The 24,932-nt window shown below is 42.2% G+C and overlaps 1 protein-coding gene and 1 long non-coding RNA gene across 3 annotated transcripts in view; one reads left to right on the top strand and one right to left on the bottom strand.

The window, feature by feature from the left end:
- The first annotated feature begins 1,827 nt into the window (after positions 1 to 1,827).
- Positions 1,828 to 20,860, top strand: Glra4 (glycine receptor alpha 4). Its single transcript, XM_021153318.2, has 9 exons — positions 1,828 to 2,339; positions 6,093 to 6,223; positions 6,502 to 6,569; positions 7,297 to 7,520; positions 7,661 to 7,743; positions 8,892 to 9,032; positions 12,521 to 12,735; positions 15,538 to 15,687; positions 20,546 to 20,860. The coding sequence occupies exons 1-9, from the start codon at positions 2,272 to 2,274 to the stop codon at positions 20,834 to 20,836; spliced, it is 1,371 nt and encodes a 456-aa protein (XP_021008977.1). The 5' UTR covers positions 1,828 to 2,271; the 3' UTR covers positions 20,837 to 20,860.
- The window catches only part of LOC115030101, an 18,931-nt gene continuing 11,961 nt past the window's right edge, over positions 17,963 to 24,932 (bottom strand). Inside the window, exons 4-7 of one of the 2 annotated variants that reach the window (XR_003835727.1) lie at positions 21,910 to 22,043; positions 20,341 to 20,436; positions 19,762 to 19,961; positions 17,963 to 18,082 (exon numbers count right to left, since the gene is read on the bottom strand). This is a non-coding gene — a long non-coding RNA (uncharacterized LOC115030101). The remainder of the gene's footprint in view (positions 18,083 to 19,761; positions 19,962 to 20,340; positions 20,437 to 21,909; positions 22,044 to 24,932) is intronic. The other variant, XR_003835728.1, reaches the window with a different exon arrangement.

Below are 24,932 nucleotides of genomic sequence, written 5' to 3'. Positions count from 1 at the left end.
GTTTAACAAAGTAATAAGAACACTGACTGAGTCCAGACAGGTAAGGATATAAGAAAGGGTACTCTGTAGGCAACACGTGAAAATACAACCGAGCTGGGAAGACAGAACAGACAGTGTAAGACAAATCAGTTGAATGAAAAATACGCCCAGATAATTCTGCAGGATCTTGTTCTGTAACCTGAAAGAAATAGGGGTACTTTGGGCAAAGGAAGAGACAGGATCAGGGTTGTCAAGGATGGGGAAAATACAGAAAAGAGACAAGTGGGAACCCTCTCAGCTCCCCACCATGAAAGGTTCCAGGTTCGGTTTCTGCCTAAAAGTGGGGTATGTAATGCTTAAGGGAAATAAGGAGCAAAGGTGAGCAGGTAAAAGGGAGGCTAAACATGTTACGAGGGTAAACAGTATTTTGCTTTTGCCCACCATGTAAGCAGTGAAGCATATCGCATTCTTCAGTCCCAATTCCAAAGACTGAGCTTACTCATCAATATTTTAGCATTTATTCTTGAAAATTCTCTTCTTTGGCTTTCATCTGTAATTTGAAAATTCTCCTTCTTTAGTAACATAGCAAAAAAGGGAGGGGGATGCTGAGCAAGTTCTCCACATGGATGCCTTGTTATTAATCCCTCTATATAGCCAATAAGAACCTTTGAGTAAAAGCATCCAATCTTCCCCAACCTCTTTCTGATTACGTTGGACAGGCTACGGCCAGCCAGACAACAAATTAACCAGTGTACAACGGTACTGATCCTTTCCCCTAGCACACACGCCAACTCTGCAGAGCTGGTAGGAGAGTTTCCACTGAAGAAAAGAAAGCCCTTGGTTCCTCACTGCTATAATTTAGGAGGAGAGTGTGAAAGATTTAAGATACAGGAAAGCTAGAGAAAGAAAACAATGAAAAGGGGGAAGAAAGGAGGGAGACAGACGTGGGAAGGGAGACACAGAGAAGGAACAGGGTAAGACTGACATGGAAAAGGTGGATGATGGAAACTTCAGTGAGGAGGAGGAGGAAGAGAAGAGAGGAAAGCAGGTAGGGACGGGTACTCGGGCAAGTCCTGGTGCTTCCTTAGATGATGCATAAGGGAAGATTGGGCAAGCAGGCAGAAGGGAGAAAGTGGAGCTGCTTAAGCATCAGGATGCCATAGACAAACGTGCAGAAAACAAGGGAGGAAGGGTCACATTCGGTCCTGCGTCCTGCCCCCAATCTCACTGCCCACCTGTGATTCCTCTAAAGCTGATAAAGCCGATGGCCCAGCTGAGCACCCAGGATAGTTGTCCCTTCCCGCAAGCAGCCCTGGGGAACAGACACTGAGGAGGAAGGATTTTTGAGAGGTCACAGGACTCCACAAAGAATACCCGACTGAGGGGAACCAAGGAGGGAAGAGAATGCACACATTACAGGTTGAAGGGAATAGGAGAACCATAGAGCTGGGCAGGTAAAGAGAAGGACAGACTGTAGGCTGTCATCCCCCAGGCCTCCATCCAGAGGGTACAGAAAAGCAGCCCCTAGAGTCAGACTCCACACCTCTGACCTGTTTCATCTTCAGGATACCCTGTGGCTGCCCCATGGCCTTCTGAGGTCTTTATTCCCTTAGAAAAAGCATTAAGTCTTTAACTCTAGGGCTCCACTTTGACTCCAGGCTAAAAAGAAAGATGCTGGGTACAGGAGTAACAAGGCTGACTACTGACTACACATGAGCTAGCATTCCTCCTGTTAGAGTTGGAGGCCGGACCTAACACCTCAGGCTCTCCCCAAGTGGCAGCTCAGCAGCCCAGGCTCCTCCCTAGTACTCACACAAGCTGGGAACCCCACTCCAGCTACTGGCGACTGTGCCTTTAAATTGCTGCTTTCAAAGGGTGCATCTAGGGGGATGTGGGAGGGAGAGAAACATCTTTCTACCGGTCTCCTTCCTCCCTCCCCTCCAAGACTCTCCAGGGTTTGGAGAGTGATTGCTACCCAAAGAGAATCTTTTCTGGTTCCCTGACCGGCAGGCTGAGGCCCTTCTCAGTCTAAGACAAGCTCAAGCCGGAGCTGGTAGGGTTATCTGTGTCAGGTTCAGATCTATTCAGGGGAATAGTTCTAGACCCTGACTGCTAAGGACAGAGCAGAAAAGAAGCAGGAGTGGAAAGAGCGCTCAACTCCTAGCCCAGCCACACAGGCTCTTTATTCCAGTCCAAGTTGGAGAGAGGGGCTCTATACTACTGGCTTTCCGACAGGATACCTGCTCTCACCTTGGCAGCCAAGCTGAGAAAGGACTCCAAGGTCCCTGCAGAATGACAACTCTTGTTCCAGCAAGCCTCTTCCTTCTTCTCTGGACCTTGCCAGGGAAGGTCCTCCTCAGGTGAGTTCAGTGGGGTGAGGAGGAGGAGCATGCAAACACTAACTGGGGGCTGGTGGTAACAGATTGGGCAGCTCCCACAGTTTCTTCTAAGTTTGAAAAAACAAACCTTGTCTGGAGGGCATCAGGGGAGGACACACCCTCCTCAGTCAGGACCAGGAGCTGTCCAGTACAGTGGTGCAGCCCCATTGAGGGTATAGGAGCATCTGTATGGGTGAATTGCATGGGTCTGGGTAGGGGCTAGGTAGCTGAGCCCTAAAACGGATGTCATTCATCCTGTAACTGAACCTTATCTCCATATCACCTGGACCTCTAAAAATGACAGAAACATCTACCAGATGCCTGCCAAATAGGCTGCAGGTGGTACAGGATTGCCACGGGACCACAGCATGTTGGAGCTGGGATGCCTGAACCTTAGCTTTCTGCAGTTACCCTGCCCTTTTACACATGGCTGCTCACTGCCCTTTTGAGAGGCACTAGGTAGCAGTTATTTCCTGGCTTTGCAGGGAAAGAATTCTTGGGGTTCCTTTTGAATGTCCCCTGACCATTTATTTGCTCTTTTTGCATTTTAACAAGAGCTGGTCTAGGTTGACAGGATATGCTGAATAGACAAGATAGCTATGGCTCAGCTACAGTGGTCTTCAAAGGAACACCTCACAAAGTGAAAAGAGTGAATGCCAGAGCCATGTCTCCTCCCTCTTAACACAAGGCGTGTCCCAGAGCATCTGGCTTCTGAGGTACTTTCAGCCCCATTGCTTGCAGACACATGATGGCAGGCAGGAAGGGGTGCACAGTGGGACAGTGTGCTTAGAAAGAAAAAACAGCTAAAAGTGGACTGGCAGCATAGAGGGAGCTGACAGGATACAAACATAAAGGGGACACTGGGTTGGGCTTTGCTGACCTTTGTTGAGGGGAGGCTGCCTCAAGATCCAAGAACAAGTGGATGTCATTAGAGCAAGATAGGCTCTTAGAGAATCCTAGCTTCAAGCTATTTGTTGTATATATGGAAACTGGATCATAGAGAAGGGTAGTGAGTGACCTGCTACAGGTTGACCAAGTAGCCCACAGCTTAATCAAAATTCTCTCCTCATACCACCCCAGGACTTTGTATGGGGACTGTCAGTTCTTGACCCTTCTAGGTCCTATGAGTGTTAGGAACTTTCCAGGAACTAAAGGGTGGATAGAATGGTTTCACAAAGTCATTCTTAGTCTTAGTTCCTTAGACAAGATAATCTCAGACTCTGGTAACCAAAACAGGCTTCGGGACTGAAGACAGAAGATTCCCAGCCTATCTTAGAGTCCTAGGACAGGGACCAGAGGAGAGGTGACCTGAGTGAGGCTGAGCACAGTAGAGGTCTGCTTGCTCTGTATGCAGGGCCATGTGGCCTCCCAGCAGGCAGGTGGCAGATGGCCAACAGCAGCAGCAGCAGCAGCAGCAGCAGCAGCACCTGGCTGGTGTGGATATCCTGTGGTGAAGCTACAGACGGCTGCCTTCCCCACCGACCTCCTTGGATTTCCATAGTATATACTTAAGCCACCTGCTCTGGCTACTCCTGCCAGTGGGCAGGGTGGCCTCTGTCCCCAGGGCAAGGGATTCCTCCTGCTTTCAGAATCTAAGATCTAACTCTAAGAAGTCAGTGTGACAGGTCTTGGCCTTTCCTCACTCTGGTTCTTTAATAGAACATCCTGGGTTGCTTGTCTTGTAACAAGTACTGGGATAGATACATTAAGTCTTGAAGTTATTGGCTCTGGTTCTGAATTCTGGCTTTACCACTAGCTATAGGCCCTTAGAGAAGTCATTTCACCTACACCTTACAAATCCCCAGTCTCATAATCTATGTACCGTTAGGTCTTCATACTCATCAGTTGTCCACATCTTCAAATTCAAACATCCCAGACTCAAAATATTTATTAGCACTTGTGCTGGCCATATTTGGATTTTCTTTGTCTTTATTCCCTAAACAGCTACTTGTATAACATTTAAAGTGCATTAGGTATTAGAACCCAGAGATGATTTACTAGTATACAGGAAGATGTACACAGGTCATATGCAAAGACTATACCACTTTATATATTATCCATAGAGGGGTCCTAGGAACAGTGTCTCCTGGATACAAAGAACCAATTTTAACAGAGATAATCAGGGACGACTGACATGAGAACTAACCTAGATAACGCCTGTGAAACATTTAATGCGGTACCTCTGCTCCTTTAATGATTCCATCAGTCACTGACTAGAACACAGAATTACTGGGGAAATTTAAGTGTATGTATGCATACATGTTTATATATGTGTAGGCACAAATACATGTGGGTGTACAGTGACATGCATGTTGTGCATATATGTGTAAAGGACTAAGGTTGATATCAAGTGTCTTCTTTGACCATTCTTTATCTTACATATTGAGGTAGGGGCATTTGCTGAACCTATATCTAGCCAGTTTCATCGAGTCTAACTGTTACAAGAAAGCTAGGCTCCCCAGAGATAGGATTACATGTGTGTTGTTACATGTCTACCAGAGTTTTATCTGGGTGCTGAGGATCTGAACAATGTTCCTCATGCTTGCACAGTGAGTATTTTATCCACTGATTCATCTCCTCAGTTCTTAGGAGGAAGACTGGCAAAAGAAAAGAGGCTAGATTCGATGCCAGGCCAAAACATACTCACATCTCCCCCCAAATCGAGATCTTAGGTAGAGAAAGATGGGAGTTTACTTCAGTATGATCACTCTATTGGGAAATTCTCCCATGGCTATTTATCCCGGGTTATTACCATAGTTGAATTCACCTGCCTGTAATGGCCATGACACTACACTTAAACACACCTTCTTGCTATGCCAAGAAGAAAGAAAGAAAGAAAGAAAGAAAGAAAGAAAGAAAGAAAGAAAGAAAGAAAGAAAGAAAGAAAAAGAAAGGAAGAAAGGAAGGAAGGAANAGGAAGGAAGGAAGGAAGGAAGGAAGGAAGAAAGAAAGAAAGAAAGAAAGAAAGAAAGAAAGAAAGAAAGAAAGAAAGAAAGAAAGAAAGAGGGGGGAGAGGGAGAGAGGGAGAGAGGGGGAGAAAAAGGCAGGCAGGCACAAATCAGACCTACTCCCAAAGAAGCTGGGTCCTAATTCCTGGAAATGTTACAGGAAGCCCAAGCAACTGATATCAGGTCTCAGAGAAGCTGCTTGTTCTAAAACTCCTTCTATCCTTGGCTAGGCCATATTAACACACTGGGTGAGATGTCATTCTTCTTTGAATGCTTTCAAAGTGTCTTCAGGAATAGAACACTAAGTAGGTCTTTAGTCCAGTGACTGATTCCTGACTGTGTTACTCAGAAGTTCTGAGACTTTGGGCAAGTAACTACCTTTAAAAAAATTAATTAGTAAACTAACTTACTTACTTTACATCCTGACTGCAGTTTCCCTCCCTCCATTCCTCCCTGGCCTTCCTTCTCCCCCCCCCCCCCATCCACTCCCCCTCTGTTTCTATACCTCTTAAGCCTGTTTTCTTGCCTGGAAAATGGAGGCAACAGCCTTAATATCATGTAGTGAGAATTAAGAGTAAAAAGACTTAGCCTATGTGAAAGCCACTTCCCAGAACTATTGTTGGGCAGCCATGTAAGCTCGTAACTGCTTGGCTCTTCTCATTTACTACAGCAGAGAATCATTCTCGCTTATCTTCCTGTGTGCTGGGCAAATCCACCCAAGGGGGATGAGGGCAGGAAAGCACAAGCTGTGCAACCATCCTCAAACTTCTTTTCTTCTCCCATCCAGTGTGGCTTTGGCAAAAGAGGATGTCAAATCTGGGCTTAAAGGATCCCAGCCTATGTCCCCCTCTGATTTCTTGGACAAGCTTATGGGACGAACATCTGGATATGATGCTAGGATTAGGCCCAATTTCAAAGGTAAGAGAGGTCCACGTACTTAGTCCCCTCCATGCTTACTGTTTCGGGTGGCACATTCCTTAGGCAGAACTTGTTCGCTGCCCTTAAGAAAAGAGGCTGGAAGTCTAAGGCTAGAGCTCAGAGCTCAAAACAAGCCTCTACCCCCTTGCCTGTGGGTCTGTGTAGCTATCAGTCTTTGCTCCAGAGTGGCCTGATCTGAAGCTCAGAGAGGGACTTAAGGAAACTACACTGAGATTTCTGGAAGGCCCTGCCAACGGGCTATGCTTTGCTACCCTTAGGTCCACCTGTGAATGTGACCTGCAACATCTTCATCAACAGTTTTGGCTCCGTCACTGAGACCACCATGGTAAGGGGTCTTCCTATTCCCCACTTCCATTCCAGTGTGCCACCACATTGCAAGAATTTCCTTTCTGCTGCCCTTTTCTTGCTTTGTGATCATAGCTTTAGCCATGGGACATTTGAGTTGATGACTGAGAGGCTATTCTTAGTCCAGAGTTTCCCTAGCTAAATGCAAACTAGCCTAAAAAATGGTCATCAAATATGTGAAGAAACCCAAGGCAGGGCACAGGCTTTTGAATTAGAAAGACCTGAGTTCAAATTGCACCTCTAGCACCTACTATCTGTATTAAGCAGGTGGACATCAACCTTCCCAGGACCTTGTTATTCATACGTAAAGGGTAGAACATGAAACCATTCTCCATACAAGATTGATGCAAGGTTTAAATAAAACGGTGTGTACGAGGAAAGCACTTGGAGATGAGGATGTGGCTCAGTGATAGAGTATTTGCCCAGCATGCTCAAGAACCTAGGTTCAACCTCCTGTCCTACCAAAAGTAAACAATAAGCTCTTATCAGTGAGTCTGGCACATAGTAGGTAAGATATGAATAAATAAATATCCCTTCCCATCTTTGCCATATTTGCGCCAACTGGACTTTCTCCACTGGAAAATGCCTATTGGCCCTCAAGATGCATCTCCAGCATTTCCTGCTCATGGCCTTTCTGCTCATGTTAGCTTTATTGGAACCCTGGGAAAAGCACTGAATCTGATAGGCCCTCCTCTCCACCCTTCCAGGACTACCGGGTAAATGTCTTCTTGCGGCAGCAGTGGAATGACCCACGTCTGGCCTACCGAGAATATCCAGATGACTCTCTGGACCTAGACCCATCCATGCTCGACTCTATCTGGAAGCCAGACCTCTTCTTTGCCAATGAGAAAGGGGCCAACTTCCATGAGGTGACCACAGACAACAAGTTACTGCGCATCTTCAAGAATGGGAATGTTCTCTACAGCATCAGGTGCACCTAGTGTATAGCAAGGAGATTCTGTATCAAGAGGAAGAAGCCAGATGGAGGTAGAAGGGTGGGAAGATGGTCCATGCTGTACAGTGCTGGAACCCAGCAAACTGATGCCATTACTTTTTTACTGTTCCCACCAGATTGACCCTCATTTTGTCCTGCCCAATGGACCTCAAGAACTTCCCAATGGACATACAGACCTGCACAATGCAGCTGGAAAGCTGTAAGTGTTTCTAGTGAATCACAAGGCAAGGCCTGGAGTAACAGCTAGTTAATGATATTTTAGACATTTTCCCAAGTACACACAATCAGTTCTTGTTGTGGATGAGAATAGAAGCCAAGGCTCCTTGACACCCAGCCCAGACTGGGTTTTGTGTTCCCACATTACTTGCTGGACTGACCATTCCATAGGGCTGAGGAACAAAATACCTCCCAGCCATGTATACAAATGTGCTTCTTTACCTGGCTCAAGAGGTAAAAAAACTATAAGATCAGGACAGGAGATATTCCTCAGAGAAGAAAACTTGTAGTGCTGTTTCTACTACATGGGAACAGAGGTGCCAAGAAAGTGCTCTTTGGTCTGCCCTCTAGAATTGATACACCATATTCACAAGCAGGATCCCATTATCCCTCACAACAACTTTACAAACTTAGTTGGGACAAGCTCTACTAGCCTCACTTTACAGAAGAGTAGATGACTCACCTGAAGTCACACAACTACAGTAGGATTTATACTACATTCTGTAAACATCAGTCTCCTCTTACACATGAGAATATGGTCATGTCTGGGACACAAGCCTTCATGAACTGCAAGCAATCTGTGAGCAACTTGGCATGTTCAGCTATCAACTCTCAATATTTTCCGATTCAAGTCCCTGGCTAGGAGTCTGTGGTATGCACATTCTCCCATGCATGACTGGAAGGACAGAAATAGTTCTCTCTTCCCTGAGGAAAAGTGGCAGAAGCCCTGGCTCTAAGGCTCAGCTTAGGACATGTGGTTGGTACACATGCTCACTCCTCTGGGCTTAAGATGTGGCAGGAGGTTCCCAGCTGGGGTCCTTGACATCTTTCCAACCTTCTTGGCCTACATTCCAAGTCTGCCAGAGTAATTTCTCTGTAAGCATTTCCCAAGCTTGAGATCCACGTTAGTAGAGGAGTCTGGATCTTTCTGACTTGCTCATTTAGTACAGGCCCATGAGACAACTGAGGAAATTCCCTCTTCAGAATCATTTCCTTTTCCAAGCTGAGTATGTCATTTCTAAACCCCAAATCTTGTCACTCAACTCCATATCCTTGCTAACCTTAACTCCACCTCTATCTTCACCCCAAACAAACACTCTGAAACTTTTTTGATGTCTCTGTCACTTGCAGTTGGATACACCATGAATGACCTCATGTTTGAGTGGCTAGAAGATGCTCCTGCTGTCCAAGTGGCTGAGGGGTTGACTCTACCGCAATTTATCTTGCGGGATGAGAAGGATCTAGGTTATTGTACCAAGCACTACAATACAGGTAAGAATCAGGCAAGTCTTTATTATCTGTGAGGTACTAGAAGGTCTCAAGGTAAGAGACAACAGGATAAGGCAACCATGTTCTACTAGAATCTCAACAGTTGAGATATGTTTCCTAAACCTTATTTCATCAGGGAGGACGCTATCAACACCATTTTCAAAGAAAGAACACAGAAAGTCTATAGGGATGGCTCAGTAGGTAAAACTGACAACCTGTATTTAATCCCCAGAACATACCCGATGAAAGGAGATAACTGACTCCTACAAGCTGTCCCCTGACCTCAACACATGCACTGAGACATGCTCATACTCACAGAAACACGAAAAAACACATAACTGTAAAAATAAATCTTAAAAAAAAAGTTAACAGAGAGAGGTGAGAGTTTGAATTAGTTGTCACACAGCTAATTGATTCAGAATTACAATCCATGTTTGTATGTCTCTCAGATACTGCAGATTAAAGGGCTCTGTGACAATGAACAGCCAAAATGTCTTATTTTTCCTAGGGTCATTTCTGTGTGAAAAGTCAGGAAATCTACATTTAGGAGTTGTCAATAGTTATGCTCAAATAGAAGAAACAGGCCTGAGGGAAAAGGTAGTTGAGCATGCATGCTTCCCACAGTCATCTCCACTGTTTAGCTCTCCTGAACATCAGGACACATTCTTATTCTGCATGTAGAGCAAGGGAAGTGGAGAGGAACTGTTTTTCCAAACTGGACAGCTCATTACTTCAGCTTTCCCAAGAGTTGCTGGGTCTTCATTTTCTTTAGCAACTTAGTTGTGTGGGAGTGAGGGGGGAACAGTTCCTTGAACTTAGAAACTGCAGCTGGGAGTAGAAATTGATAGAGACTTGGGAGGGGGGATGGTAATTTGAATGTAGATGAATTGTTTCCAAGCTTTTTGTACTCAATATATTCATTCCCCTAGGGAGTCTTTTAAAAATATTGATTCCTAAGCTGTAACTCTCGGGGATTCTGATTACATATACTAGAGGAAATACCTAGAAATTTGCATGGCTAACAAGTATCATGAGACTTATGGTGTGTGTAGGTAGTTCAGGAAACACTGTATTTTGAAAAATAGTACTTAGGAAGCTATTTTTTTTCCTGTTTATTTATACAGGACTTCCACTCCTTAGAATATATTTTAAGAAAATATTACAAAATATTCATTGGGTTTAGTTACATTTCTCCCATTATTGCAAACAAAACTTGGAATTGTTCTAAAAATTCACCCACATGGTAGAAGTTAAGACAGTGTATCTACTTGGTAAAATAATATACAGTCATGAACACGATATTTTTACAGTTCTTATAGCTTCATGGGAAAGTACAAATAGAAAAAAAGGATAAGATTCAGTGTTATGTACAGAGTATGACTATATTATGGTAACAGGAGCCTGATATAGCTGTCTCCTGAGAGGCTCTGCCAGTGCCTGACAAATACAGAAGTGGATGCTCACAGTCATCTACAGGATAGAACACACAGGGCCCTCAATGGAGGAGCTAGAGAAAGAACCCAAGGAGCTGAAGGGATTTGTAGCCCCCTAGGAAGAAAAACAATATGAACTAACCAGTAACCCCAGAACTCCCTGGGACTAAACCACCAACCAAAGAAAACACACATGGAGGGACTCCTGCCTCTAGCTGCATATGTAGCTGAGGATGGCCTAGACAGTCATCAATGGGAGGAGAAGCCCTTGGTCCTATGAAGGTTCTATGCCCCAGTGTAGGAGAATGCCAAGGCCAGGAAGTGGGAGTGGGTAGGGTTGGTAAGTAGGGGGAGGGGGAAGTGGATAGGGGATTTTCAGAGGGGAAACTAGGAAAGGGGATAGCATCTAAAATGTAAATAAAGAAAATATCTAATAAAAAAAGAACAAAGCAAAGATATGTATTAATCATAAATTTCATCTGTGCTGAATATGTACAGACTTTTTCCATATCATTATTATGTTATATCATAGAGCTGACAAGATGGCTTAGTGGGTAAATGAATTGAGTTCAGTTCCTGAGACCCACATTGTGGAAGTCAAGAACTAACTACTGAAGTTGTCCTCTAATGTACGTACGTGTACACACACACACACACACACACACACACACACTAAACAAACAAACAAACAAACAAACAGTTTAAATGAATGATATAGACCTAATTTAAAGTATATGGAAGGGTATGCATATTTTAAATACAAATATGGTGCCACTTTGTATAAGGGATTTGAGCATCCACAGATTTGGTATCTGTAAGGGGAATCTTGAAAGCCATCTCCCAGTGGATACTTAGAGATAGCTATACAAATTGTCTCCTTTTCCTCTTGTGTTATCAAACGCCTCTGGTTTTAAAAGAAGCTGTAAATTACTGTTTTCTTGGCTTCTGAGCCATGGGAATCAGGATAAAGTAAAGGGAGCTGGTATGGGGAAAAGAAGAGCACTGAGATGTGTGCCTAGAACCAATGCATTGCTTTATGGCAGAATACAATAGTGATTCCTGATACTGTGTGACAGTGGCTCTCAACCTTCCTACTGCGGTGAACCTAAAAATACAGTTCCTCGAGATGTGGTGACCCCCAACCAAAACATTATTTTCATTGCTACTTCATAGCTGTAATTTTGCTACTGCTATGAATTATAATCTAAATATTTGTGTTTTCTGATGGTCTTAGGTGATTCTTGCAAAAGAGTCATTACACCTCCAAAGTGGTCTCGACCCACCAGTTGAGAACCACTGGTCTATGGGAACCTGCTTTCCAGGATCCAGAGCAGATGATCTCTGTTGCGAATCTTTTCCAGTTGTATGCTAGATGGTTGTTCTCACCTGCTTAAGACACAGAGTTTATTCTAGCTGGGATTCTGGGATATGAGCAAGTGCAAGGAAGAATGGTATAATATAAATGAAGTCCAAACTAATTCTTTCTTAACAACGCTTTAACAACTGAAATAGTTACTGTGCTGAGCACCTGAACCACTGCATTTCATTTAACTTTTCTAACAGCTCAATGATGGAGTTGCTATTGTTAGTCAGTCTGTTTCTAAGCTAGTAACTAGTGCAAAAAACTTGCGTGGTGGCTCAGAAGAGAATTCCAAATTTGATGTCACCCTGGACCACATAAAAAGACCTTGTCTCAAAAACAAAAGGCATAACAAACAAACAAAAGCTTTGGGTGACTTAGTTAAGATCACATAGCTATTAAGTGAAAACCTGAGATTCAACCTCAGAGAATTTGATTCTGGGGCCTTCTTACTCTTTGTCCTCTTTTTGTAATTGTTACATGAAAAATCTTATTCTGGAAGTAAAAATTCTGGGAGCAAGTAGGCAATCTTTAGGGCTGAGTTGAGAGCTTTCACAGTTTGAAATCTGGCACTATCTGGGGCCAGCTGAGCATCCCAGAGGTTGGTTCAGCAGGGCTGCCCTATTCCTGACCTACACTCCCTCAGGCTAAGCTGCAGTATGGAGACTCAGAGCCAAATACTTCGTTTCTTTTCTCAGGAAAATTCACTTGCATTGAGGTAAAGTTTCACCTGGAGCGGCAGATGGGCTACTATCTCATTCAAATGTACATCCCCAGCCTACTCATCGTCATCCTGTCCTGGGTCTCCTTCTGGATCAACATGGATGCAGCCCCTGCTCGTGTAGGCCTTGGCATCACCACAGTCCTCACCATGACAACTCAGAGCTCTGGATCCAGGGCCTCTTTGCCTAAGGTGAAGAGATATACAAAAAGAACCTGCCTGACATCAAGCCCCCTATTTCCCACTCATTGCATGCTCTGCTATGCTCCTCTATACCTTGCATTTGGCTTTTAACTGCCAATGGCAATAGCTGCCACTCAACATTTCCTCTTCTCCAGAACAGCATAACAACATGAACGCTACGGATTGACTAGAAACTCTGCCTTACTTAGTTCTCTTTGGGAAACACAAGCATGCAAAGGAGCATTATCACAGATAGTCCTATTCTTTCATAGTACAGGTAAAAATGCAGATTGTAGGTTAAGTGACCTTCTCAAGGTGAATGATGACCAGAAAGAACCAAAGAAACAGTAGAGTTTGGAACTGAATTCTGTCCTCTTTCTATAACAAATAAGGTGCTATTACAAAGTGCTCTAAATATAGTATTTATTTGGGGGGAAGGAGAATATTTTGAGGTTGCAAATATAATAGCAATTAAAGACAGTAGACTCTGATCATCTGGGGCCTGTTTATGTTTTGACTATGCAGAAAAATTTGTGCTGATGGGACTAAGAACAGTTCTCCCTGCATCGTGTATTCATGTAGGGAATTTAAAGGTCACCTCAAAGTCCTTATGGTCAGCAAGGCTCTGAGCAAATCAGGCAGTGAGGCCACTTTTTTCATTCAACGAATATTTATTGAGCACATACTATGTACTGTACTTGGTCATGAAAGAATAATGAATCTTGCCTCTAATATTCCCTCTTATTCTGATTTGTTGGGAACCTGGCCCTCAGATAAAAACCTCTCATTCCTTGTTCCATATAAGACTTCTTCACTGGAGACTCAGGCAATGTATAATGTGGATATTGATGGTTTATGAAATTGCTATAGGGGAGACTAAGTGTAGCGTAGGTCAGGCAGACTTAGGTTGAAATCCTAGCCTCATTATTTCCTAATAGTATGACCTTGGGTAAACTGTCTCTCAGTTGCTTGCCTGTAGTATGAGACTAAGAATGCTACCCCTTTCCATGAGGTTACTGTGAAAAATAAATTAATGTATCGATATGCAAGCACAGTGTTTGGCACATAATAATTACATAATAAATGTTTTTTATAATTATCAGGTGTCAGAGTTAAAAAAGAGTGAGTATTAGATCTAGGAGTCTAGTAGATGATATTTCCCCTACTAATTTTTCATTTGCTAGGAAACCTGTAAGTTATTCCAAACCCCCCTATAGAGATAAACAGTGGTCAAGTTCAGATTAACATCAGGGATCCCTTCCTGTATCTGAAGTCCTTGAAAGCCCAGTGGGTCTGGGAGATAGACAGTTAAATAGGATACCTTCTTCATAGGTATTGAATAGGAGACTGCACCAAGGAATTCCTAATCTGCATAACCCATTCCTACTCTTTCAGTGGAATTGCCCAGAAGTAAAGCAGGGTTTGCCAACTTTCACATGTCAGTTAGAGCAAATGTGTGTGTGTGTTTGGAGGGAGGAATGGTATGTGCTTTATAATGCTTTATAGCACCCTTGTCTTTTACCCATTAGATGCCAGTAGCTATGACCACTCTAAAATTGTGTTGCCAAAATTTCCTATAAACACTGCTAAATGCTCGTGTGGGTAGAACACTTTCTTTTGAGTTAAGAACCAATAAGATAGGAGGTTGGGGATATAGCTTATTGGTAAAGCACTATGCCTGTAACACAGGAAGTCATGGATGCAATCTCCACTATCAATCTCTACTCTCACAGAGAAAGCCAGTAAGTAGAGAATGTATCCAATGCAACCTTTGCTATAGCTGGAGTCTGCAGCAATCTCAGTGCTCTATAATACAGAAGCTGATAAAAGGGAGTCACTTTTCACAAATCCTACCCTTGAGATGAAGCTATATGGAGTGAGCTCAAAGCTACACAGGAAATCCCTCTGGTTAAGGAACTGAAAGGTTCTCAATAAACTGAAGTTCTGTCCCTCCTCTTAGACCCATCCAGCTGAGCCTTTTTCCTGAGGAGGTTTGTGTTCAACCTTTACCAGGCAAGTGGGAGAAAAAAAGCTCTTCAAAGCTCCCAAAGGCAGGTAATAAGAGGAACACAGTAGGAAGCAGGTGAGTGGGTGCCAAGAGAGCCCTGCAATTACTGAAGTGTCATGAGAAGGGCTAGGTACCACTCCCTCAGGATTCTGCCCTGTTCTCTCCAAGGTGAGAGATGAAGCTTTAGCTTACCATTGTACTCCATTCCTCAGCAGTGACTCTTGCAAAAGCAGCAGAAAACTCCACAGGGTCAACAGCCGAACAGGAACGGGGGAGATTCTAGTCTGCCAGTGAGGCTAGAACCAAAGCAAATGTCAAGGCCAGTGATTTCAAACCTCCAAATTTTCCAGTCCTAGTATCACCTTTTAACTAAGTGACCTCTGCTGAAACTCCTTCTCTCTGAGTAGTAACTGACTCCACACACCTCCCATGGCTAAGAGAAACCCAGGGCATCCCAGAGGCAAGCAAATGTGATTTGATCATTTTTATTTACTGAAAGAGAAGAATCAAAAGAAATAAAATAGGAAGAGAGAGAAGGCAAAACGGGCATGCAAGAATAACAAAGAAGGGAAATAAAGAGTAAGGGGATAGGCTTATGAAAGTGGAGGGGGAAGACTGCAGAAAGATGAAGGATGATGCGTAGCCTTCAGATAAAGATACATAACATGACAGAATTTTTAAAACCACAGAAGTTTCAGGATAAAACTGAACAATAACAGGCAATTGATATGGATTAGAAATCCACTGGACAGTCCATGGAAGGACTCCAGAAAGGATAACTTCTCTGTTCATTGATGTTGCAGGTGTCCTACGTAAAGGCAATTGACATCTGGATGGCTGTATGCCTGCTCTTTGTATTTGCTGCCTTGCTTGAGTATGCTGCAGTCAATTTTGTCTCTCGTCAGCATAAGGAATTTATGAGACTTCGTAGAAGGCAGAGACGTCAGCGTATGGTGAGTACCAAAGGGGTGGAGCCCACTTTCCTTCTCCTTTGGAGTCTTTCCTTCCTATTACTACTACAAACCCAACCCAGGACTCTAGGACTAGGCAATTGGGAATCCTAGATTCTAGTCCCAGGCTGTTGACAGTTAAATTAAATACTTAGTTTTTCTGGTACTGTTTCCTTTATCTATTCAATGAGACATTAACCCTTAATAAGGCAGTAGAGAAATTAAGAGTATGCCATGCAATAAACGCTTAAAATATATTAGCCCAGGCTAGGCATGGTAGCACATGCCCATAATCTCAGCATTTGGGAGGTAGAGACTGAAGGTTTTGTAAGTTTAAGGCCAGCCTGGTCTACATATCAAGTTCTAGGATATCCAGGACTACATAGAGACCCTGTCTCAAAACAAGCAAACAAAAATATATTTGCCACTATTAGAACCATATATTGGCTTAGCATTAATGTTATTGCTTTGAGAATTAATGATAGTTGTTTTTCGTTTTCCTTGCATACAGAAGGAAGGTATTTTAAGTCATCCTCTATTAAGAACTAAGAGTCAGACACCAGTGCCTTTCAAATGGAGCACTGTAAGATGGTCCCCATGTTTGAACTGAATTTGAAAGACCACTACTTGCCTCTTCTGATTGGTGAAATGTGTCTTGAACATCAGGCACTTCAGAGTTGGTAGGCTTGAGGTGGTGGTCTTCCTCACTCTTGTTTGTTAGCCCCATTTCTTCCAGAACAGAGTGATCACCAAGGGGAGATAGAAGAGGAAGTTGTTGTCATGACAACAGAAGCAGTTTTCCCTCAATTGCCCAGACAATAGGCACTAGGTAAGTTGTCATGACAACAGAGGTGCTTAGGCTACCCTGAGAAAAGCAAGTTCCAATTATGAGCAAAGCTGAAAGCCTTGGTACTGGTTGCTTAATCTTCAGAGACACAGTGTCTCGAGTTTTGATTCCATGTTTTCTGTCTAATCCAGAGGCTTCAAACCCAAAATGCACAGCACATAATTACTTTTTGGAGGACAGAAAACAAATTACCTGAACGCACTGTTAAAATCTTGACTCTAGGGGGCAGCAGGTCTAGCTCAGTGGTAGAGTGCTTGCCAAGGGTATGTATAAATCTTGCGTTTGATCCACAGTAACATACGCGCGCACGCGCGTGCACACACACACACACACACACACACACATACACACACACACACACACACACGGACTTTAGCCTGAGACATAGTAATACAAGGATGCTTTGTTCCTCCTAACTCTCAACTCCCACCTCAGTTGCTCCTGGCACACCACTATTATGACTTCCAATGATCATACAATCTATATGACTTCACATTTCTTGATATGGTTCCTTTCTGGGGAAGATGGGGCTCCTATTTCATACAGATTCTTCTGAATTCCTAGTTTTCCTTTCTTTAGTTCTTTCATGGTTCCCAAAGAGTGAGCCCTCTAGTGGACTGATCTTCAACTACATATCTTTGAATAAGACTCATTCTTCCAGAGACCTGCCTATAAGATTACTTTTGGGATAGCATTGGAAATGTATATGAGGAAAATACCTAATAAAAAATATTTAAAAAAAAAAGAAAGAAAAAGAAAAGACAAAAAAAAAAAGATTTTCCTACCTCATTGAAGGGGTAGGAAAACATGTACATAGTTAGGGGATGAAAAAAATCAGGATGCTCCCTTTCCTAAAATAATCATCTCTGCCTCTTCTTTAGTTGTATGAAACTTTTCTCCAGGTACCAAACTCTTCGATTCATAGTTTGATTTTTAATGATTTTTAACTTTACATTCCTAGGAAAGAACAGGTTTTCAAATACTCCAGAGTCCCTTTCATACGTAAAACACTTGTGTTGCTGTCCCAGTAACAAATATTACTCCAGTTACTACCGTGCTACTCATCTTGCTCCTAGTACCACCTCCTCCCCCACTTGTCTCCCCTGCATGGTGCTTGCTCTTCTCCTGTGGCAGTGCAGGAAATGAGGATGTTTTTTTACATGCCCTTTGCCTTCCCTGATGGTCTAAGGAATTTAGAGGAAAAGGTGAAACCCTTATTTTCATCATCCCTGCAGGGTTAGCCCCTGGCTCTGAGCACACCAGCCAAAGGTGAAGGCTGTCAAACTGGATAGACAAGAATCCTTGCTATTATCAAAACAGTAACTTAAGAACTAGAAAATTTACAAAATACCAGCAAATCCTCTCAGAGCCTTACTTTCAGAACCCTGCTCACCTCTCCATCTTCCATTGAGTGTTCTCCCCCATCTCCAGTTTCTTTTCTCCCTGACTGTCTCACTTCCATATTTATTACTCTATTCCGTCTTCATAGTCCACCTTTTACACTGGGCATTATCTCCCAGCTTCCTTCTCTAGCCTTCCACCACTTGGCTCCTAGATAAGTAGAAACAAATTCAACTCAATTTCAATAGCCATAGAAAGAGCAAAGGGATATTCAATGGCATGTTGTTCCTCCCCAAGCCATAGACACTCCCTCATCATTCAGAGTTTGTCTTAAGTATGTAATATCCAAATTTAGGCCTCTTTTAGGGCACTAATCTTTGCTGCGCAAGCCAAAAAGATACATATTAAAACTAAAAAGAACCAAGAATAGCTTACTTTATTAGATATATTTTCTCTTCTGTATAAAATTACTTTCTTCTAGCCTGAGAAATATTTCCACATAATTTCCTTAGATTTACTGGATAAAAGGGGAAATAATGGGATTTATAAAAACAGAAATTACAGTTGGATCTAAGTTCCTCGCTCAGAATGTTTTCTCAATGCCTAACCTCTGTAGTTGTATTTTGTAGCTGGGTGGCGAGGTGAACAGTGCGGCACAGTTATACTGCAATGCTAGCAAGTATTTCTTTTACTTTTCTTAGCCCTATCATTTTTAAGTCCTTATGAGATATTTTGCATACCAATGGTCCCAGCAAATCTCCCCTGTAGCAAGAGTGTGAATATTAATTATAGAATACATGTGAGATTAATAAAGATCTCTGACTAAGAAAAGGCCAAAATGATAAATGAGCAGAGCCTTCAGGCTGCCAAACTGTAACTTTTCAAGATTAACAAGCCAGGATAGTGAACTGCCTCTGATATATACACATCTAATTCTCTACGAAGACCCCGATACTTCAAGAACAAGATAGCAAAGCTTTCTGGTGGGTAGACGTTAATTTTTTCCTGTGTTCAAAGTGTTCCTCACAGGCTGCAGAGATGGCTTAGAGGATAAGAGCACTGGCTGGCTGTTATTCCAGAGGACCTGGGTTCAATCCCCAGCATGCACATAGCTGCTAACAACAATCTATAACTTCAGTTCCAGGACCCCACCAGTACACACACATGATGCACAGACATACATGAAGGTCAAATGCCCATACACCTCAAATAAAAATAATGAATATTTTAAAAAAGTGTTCCTCCATTTATAGAAGCAAAAGGCTATTGAACCACTGTATAGTGGGGCAAATAATAATTGTTTTTCCTGCCAAATATTTCATAACTGAACAAGATACTTTTCTGAGTAGACTCTTTAGTTTGGGACCCTAACAAGATATTGGCATCCAAGAACAAAAAGCCACTCCATTCCTCATATCCTGAAGCATGTGGCTTATCAGCCCAGTTGTCTATTCAACAGACATCTTCTGAGTATCAATTAGGGTCCAAGCATGGTTCCTGCCACTGGAAACATAGGAATGAATCTGTATATATATGAACTAACAGACAGCAGGGAAAGGGTTTGTGGCCTGAGTTTGTCTGCCACTGATGGCCAGGCTTGTCCTCATAACAGGTCAGTTTTGGGTGATATAATAAAGGCGTTGCTATTACCAACCATACCAGTATCTCATCAACTACTTTTTCATTGATTTCTGTAGCTGCAGAGGCCTTGTTATAAACATCCTACAGTGTCCTTTAAATTGTACAAAATGTTTAACACCTTTGTGCTCATTCTGCATATACATATATATGACATATGTCATATATATGTGTACGTATATATATTCCTTGTTCTTATATGTTAAAGAACTATGTCAGGTAGCTAGGGTGGCTTACTGTTCTTGTTTTACCTTGGACTTCTCCAGTGTTGGGGATGAGAGACTCTGGAACCTCCTCAGTGCTGGGCACACTTGAGTTGATAGATGAAATCAGACGAAAGGATATTTCATTTCAGGCAATCTCTTAGCTGAAGCTTTTACTGCAGAGCATTCAACACTTTTAATATATATAATCATCTTCTATTTGAAGGATATTATTTCTCAAATCTGCTCTAAAATGAGAAAATAGAGTAAGTAAGTTCTGGGGTAGAGGGGCTGAGGGCTTCTTCCAGAAGTAAAGCTCTTGTGGATGGTTCTTCCCACTTCCTCCTCCTCCTCCCTTCAATTTCTTTGATTTCTATCTTCCTGTCCTTGCTTCCTGCTTCCCAGCTGTGTCATAGGTACTCAGTTGTCAGCCAACTATTGTAGTAATGATCATGCTGCTTACTGCTTATTTAAAATGTACCTCCACCATGCTTTCATTCAAAATTAGCTTTAAAATGTACTATCTACACACAAACTATTTCTAAAGCTTTTAAAATTAATTAAAATCAATTTACCAAGTCAAAATATCTCAGCCTTACTGTCTGGTGGTTTTATTGTTCTGTTTACCTGTCACAGGATTTGACGTTGAGATGTTGGCACTTCAGTGGGTTTTAGATGACTCCAAATGTTGCTACACATTTTCAAAGGGAACTCAATGCATGGCTGTAAATGAAACCATAGCATATAGCTTTTTAATATACATAAATATTATATATATCATATATATATATACACACATATACATACCACCTTTTATCTCTTGTAATTATAGGAAGAAGACATCATAAGAGAGAGCCGCTTCTATTTTCGTGGCTATGGCCTAGGACACTGCTTACAAGCAAGGGATGGAGGTCCAATGGAAGGTTCCAGCATTTATAGTCCCCAACCTCCAACCCCTCTTCTAAAGGAAGGAGAAACCATGAGGAAACTCTATGTGGACCGAGCCAAGAGAATTGACACCATCTCCAGGGCTGTCTTCCCTTTTACTTTTCTTGTCTTCAATATCTTCTATTGGGTTGTCTATAAAGTGCTAAGGTCAGAAGATATCCACCAGGCACTGTGAACAGGGTGGAGGCTATAGTGTACAGTTGCTGGCTTCCTGCTTTCACCCAGGTGGGCTTTTCCCTTCCATCAGACTCTCTCAGGAGCTTGAACAGTTCCTTCTGACCTCACACTCATAACTTCAATTACCAGTTGCCAAGCTATGTGGGGACTGCCTAGTGCCAATAGTAGCTGTACTTACAAACATGGCTTATATACCCTCATCCAGATTGACTGCTTACTCTGCCATTTCCCTTTGTTTGTCCACGTGGCTAAAGCCAAAATGACTTTCTGTCATTGCTGGGGCTCCTCTGTGAAGAATATCTAGACTGTGGGATTCTTGGTTTTGCTATCTGCATCTTTTCTACTTGTATTCAGAGCCTGGCTTTTCCTTGGCACTGCTTTCCCTTCCACTGTCCTTTCAGTCCACAAATTCTGCCCTCAATGACCTAGTCAGATATCCTTACCAATAGGAAGACAAAGACACAGGTTTTGAACCTCTTAACAACAATGTAGTCATAGGCTGCATTGGGCTAGGAAATGTTATATGGACCAACAGGAGTAGGTTCACTTCTCCTAGAAAAGATAACATTTTCAGAACTGGGGCAAGAACCCAGGACTCTGTACCCTTCCAGATCTATGTAAGCTTCTTGGTTCCAGACATATTTGTTATAGTCCCTAGTCAAATAGCACAGCCACAAGTTTTATTATGCTGCTGGGGAGGAAAAAGGGAGGGGGAGGCTTATTCTTTAAGAATTGTATTTAATGATTAGGAAGGGTGCTATAAAAGATACTAAAATCTAAGAAGTGGACTACAGAAACACTATTTAGACAGACTACTGCTCTCTTGTTTCTCCTTTTTCTCCGCTCTCTTTATTTTGCAGAACCTTCTTTCTCCTTTACCTCCTATTGGCAAGAAAATAACAGTGCCATACAACCTTGTTCTGAAATAGAATAGGCTTTGAAGTTACTAAGGAGAAACTAGGCATGGATAGGGTCCCTTATCTAGGCTTCTAGGGAAACAAACAATGGTTCTATCTATCTTAGGTAATAGTCGTAGAAGGCAGAGAGCCATAATTTGGGTTGTTTCTTTACCCTTTTGTGCTTCCCTTTCTTCTTCCATAGGATTATTCAGTAAAGCTACAGGAAAGGTCAGAATAGAGTGGGTTGCTGTGTCACTGTAAGTCATGGAGACACAGGGCCTGGTACATTGAGTTCTTTGAAGTGATCTGACCATGAAGAACACAAAAATAAGATGAGAAAGATTAAAGCGTGAGGACTGCAATTGGAATACACAAACAAATAGTATCTTAAAATATTAAAGTCCTTTTCTCTGGACCCAGAAAAAAATTAAGTATGTAATCAGAGCTCTCCTCTGCCCATTCCAACTGTCCTCCTTCTCTTTTCCCATCTCCATCTCTGTTTCATCTCTCCCTCATATTAACTTCATCATTTTACATAGAATTCTAAATTCAAAGTCAACAAGTCCAATGCTATAGTGCAAGGATAAGACCAGCCTTCTTTCTCTATTTACATATTGAATTTGTCTGACCTCTCTCATTCATTGAGATATCCTTTTGTTTCCCTTGATTTTGAAGAAAGTACTTTGGAAAGATCAAGGTAGCTGGCCTAGATTTTTTTTTTTTTTTTTTTTTTGAGAAAAGGTATTGATGTATATCCAAAGTTAGCCTACAACTCACTTGCAGCCCAGGCTAGCCTTGGACTTATAATCCTCCTGTCTAACCATACCAAGTATTAGGATTAAAGTGTGCACTACCATATGCAGATCTAGAAAATACTTTTATTGGCCATTTGAGCACTCTCATACAAAGAATCAAACGTTAAAAATTGGTTTATAGGAGGATATTACATTGAAAAGGGAAGAGAGCCCCTATGTTCCTATTTCTGCCCAGGTAGTGCCAATCGATGAGAAGCCACAAGCAATACCCCTTTGAAAGGAGCAGAGAGTATCTCTTTGATACTGTCCCTGATGGGGCTGGGGTGTCAGGCTGCTGCAGCCCGGAGGCGGGGATGGTGGGGGTGGACTATGGAGATGAGCTTATTGCACAGAGCTTTACTTGTTACAGATCTTGTCCAGATGGGCTAACTACACAAATCTGCCCTGTTGGAAGTCTCAAGAACAATGCCCTGGAGACAGCTACAGTACTGAGCAAAACCCTGTCCAACTGGGCCTCAGATCAGGGCATCAGCTGGTGCTGGGTGCCGAAGAAGCCAAAGTACCAACCAACATAATAGACCAAAGGAATTCACAAAGCCACTCAGAGCTAATGCCAGGTGGAAGGTACTATTCTCACTGGAGCCCTTAAGCAGAGAAGTATTTGCATAATGCCAACCTTAGATCCAGAGCAAATGGCTTTCATTTTCTTCATTCTTCCCACATACATACAGAGACTAGGGAAGCGCTAGGTCTCACTGAAGGGGTTTGACATTTGGCAACCTGTTCAATCACAAAATTGTTAAACTTGGGTCCTTCTTATCAATGAATTGAGAAAAGGTAATGTAAGAGTCTTGTCTAGAGTACTTACCCATCCAGAGACCCGTACTCTTTTCTGCCTGAATCAATCTGATATGATTCTGAGATTTAAACATTTTAAGGGGTGTGTCAGGGTCCTATGAAGAGAAAGTGTTTCAGGTATTTTCACTAATTCTTTGTTAATATTTAATTAGATAAATATTTCATGAATGTATTTTTTCAAGAGGAAAGGCTTTATTTACTCCGTTGTTAAGGCTATTGGTATATCTATCTTCCTAACAGTTTGTTCTGCCTTGTGGAATGCCAGGGGTTTTGCCTCCTTTTTCTCTTTAATCTACAATAGGTCCTTTTGCTCTCTGCAAATTCAGAGGCCAAGCCAAAGCAGCTCTCTAAGTGGAAGAAATACACTGAATAAATTTATTCCTTCAACATTTCCAAAAGCATTTTCTCACCTATCATAAAAGAACATTCTTCTGTTTAAACTATTAGGCTGATTGAAAGTTAGGCTCTCGTTTTGCTGAGCAATCTAAATGCCTCGATGGTACCCAGAATGTGTTACTTCTTCTAGACTTTTTAATGTGTTCTCCCACCACTCTTGAGTGTCTGTATCAGTGTTGGCATTATTAGTCTTATCTCATTACTTCTGCCTACCAAAATCTCAAAAACTGCACTTCACTATGCTGGGATTAATCTTGTTAGGCTGCACTGTTAAGGAACACTCAACAATCTAGATCAGGAATCAGCCAGGGATCAGTAAGCAGGGTGCTACTTGCTGGTTCAATGGAAGAAATGTAGAATATATTTTTTTGAAGGCAAGAGATGCATTTTATACAACTCATTAGCCTGCACAGCTCTGGCACCTAATAATACACAATACGTGTAATTAGAATAAAAGCCTATCTTCCCACTTACTGTATTACATGTTTTGTTCATTCCCTTTCTGTTAATTTATTGAATACAGCAAAAGAGATCCAGAAGCAATCTCTGAAAACCAAGAGTCCATACACATATGTACATACAATGTGGTCTTCAGGTACTACAGAAACAAAACTAAAATGATCTTGTAGGTTACATCACTGAAAAAAAGAATTATAATGTTCTTATTAAACATTAATAACATACCATATATTAAGACTGGGATCAGGTTGTAATTAGAATCCCAACAACTTAGCTAAACACCGTCAGTGACAAGTGAGTCCAGTAGTGGGAATTTCAGCAGCACAGCCATCTGCTTCCCACATGTTCTACATGTTGGTTCTGTGAGGAGTCAGCCATCTCTGAAGGGAAAGGAATTAGAATGCTCTTCCCAACCTCACATTCTGCTCTATCACAGTCTTCAGCTAGAATAATATTTATAGGCTACAAATATGGGCTGAAGGCTTATTAGTCAGAACAGCTTGTTAGCAGGTCTTAAGCCAAGGGGAAGAATGGCCTCTAAGCCAATTCACCAAAACAAAGAATTCTCCGCATGGCAAGACAAAGTCCACTAACATGAAGCCTACCCAAAGAAGTCATATGAGTAGCCCTGTTTTCATCCTCTGCTAACACGTGCAATCTACAGATTCAATTCAATCCTCATCAAAATTCCAACTCAATTCTTCAACGAATTAGAAAGGGCAATTTG

Source organism: Mus caroli, chromosome X (genome assembly GCF_900094665.2).
Source record: "Mus caroli chromosome X, CAROLI_EIJ_v1.1, whole genome shotgun sequence".
In the NCBI taxonomy this organism is placed as follows: Eukaryota; Metazoa; Chordata; class Mammalia; order Rodentia; family Muridae; genus Mus; species Mus caroli.
The sequence above is the reverse complement of the archived record's forward strand: the minus strand, read 5'-3'. Positions and strand labels throughout refer to the sequence as shown.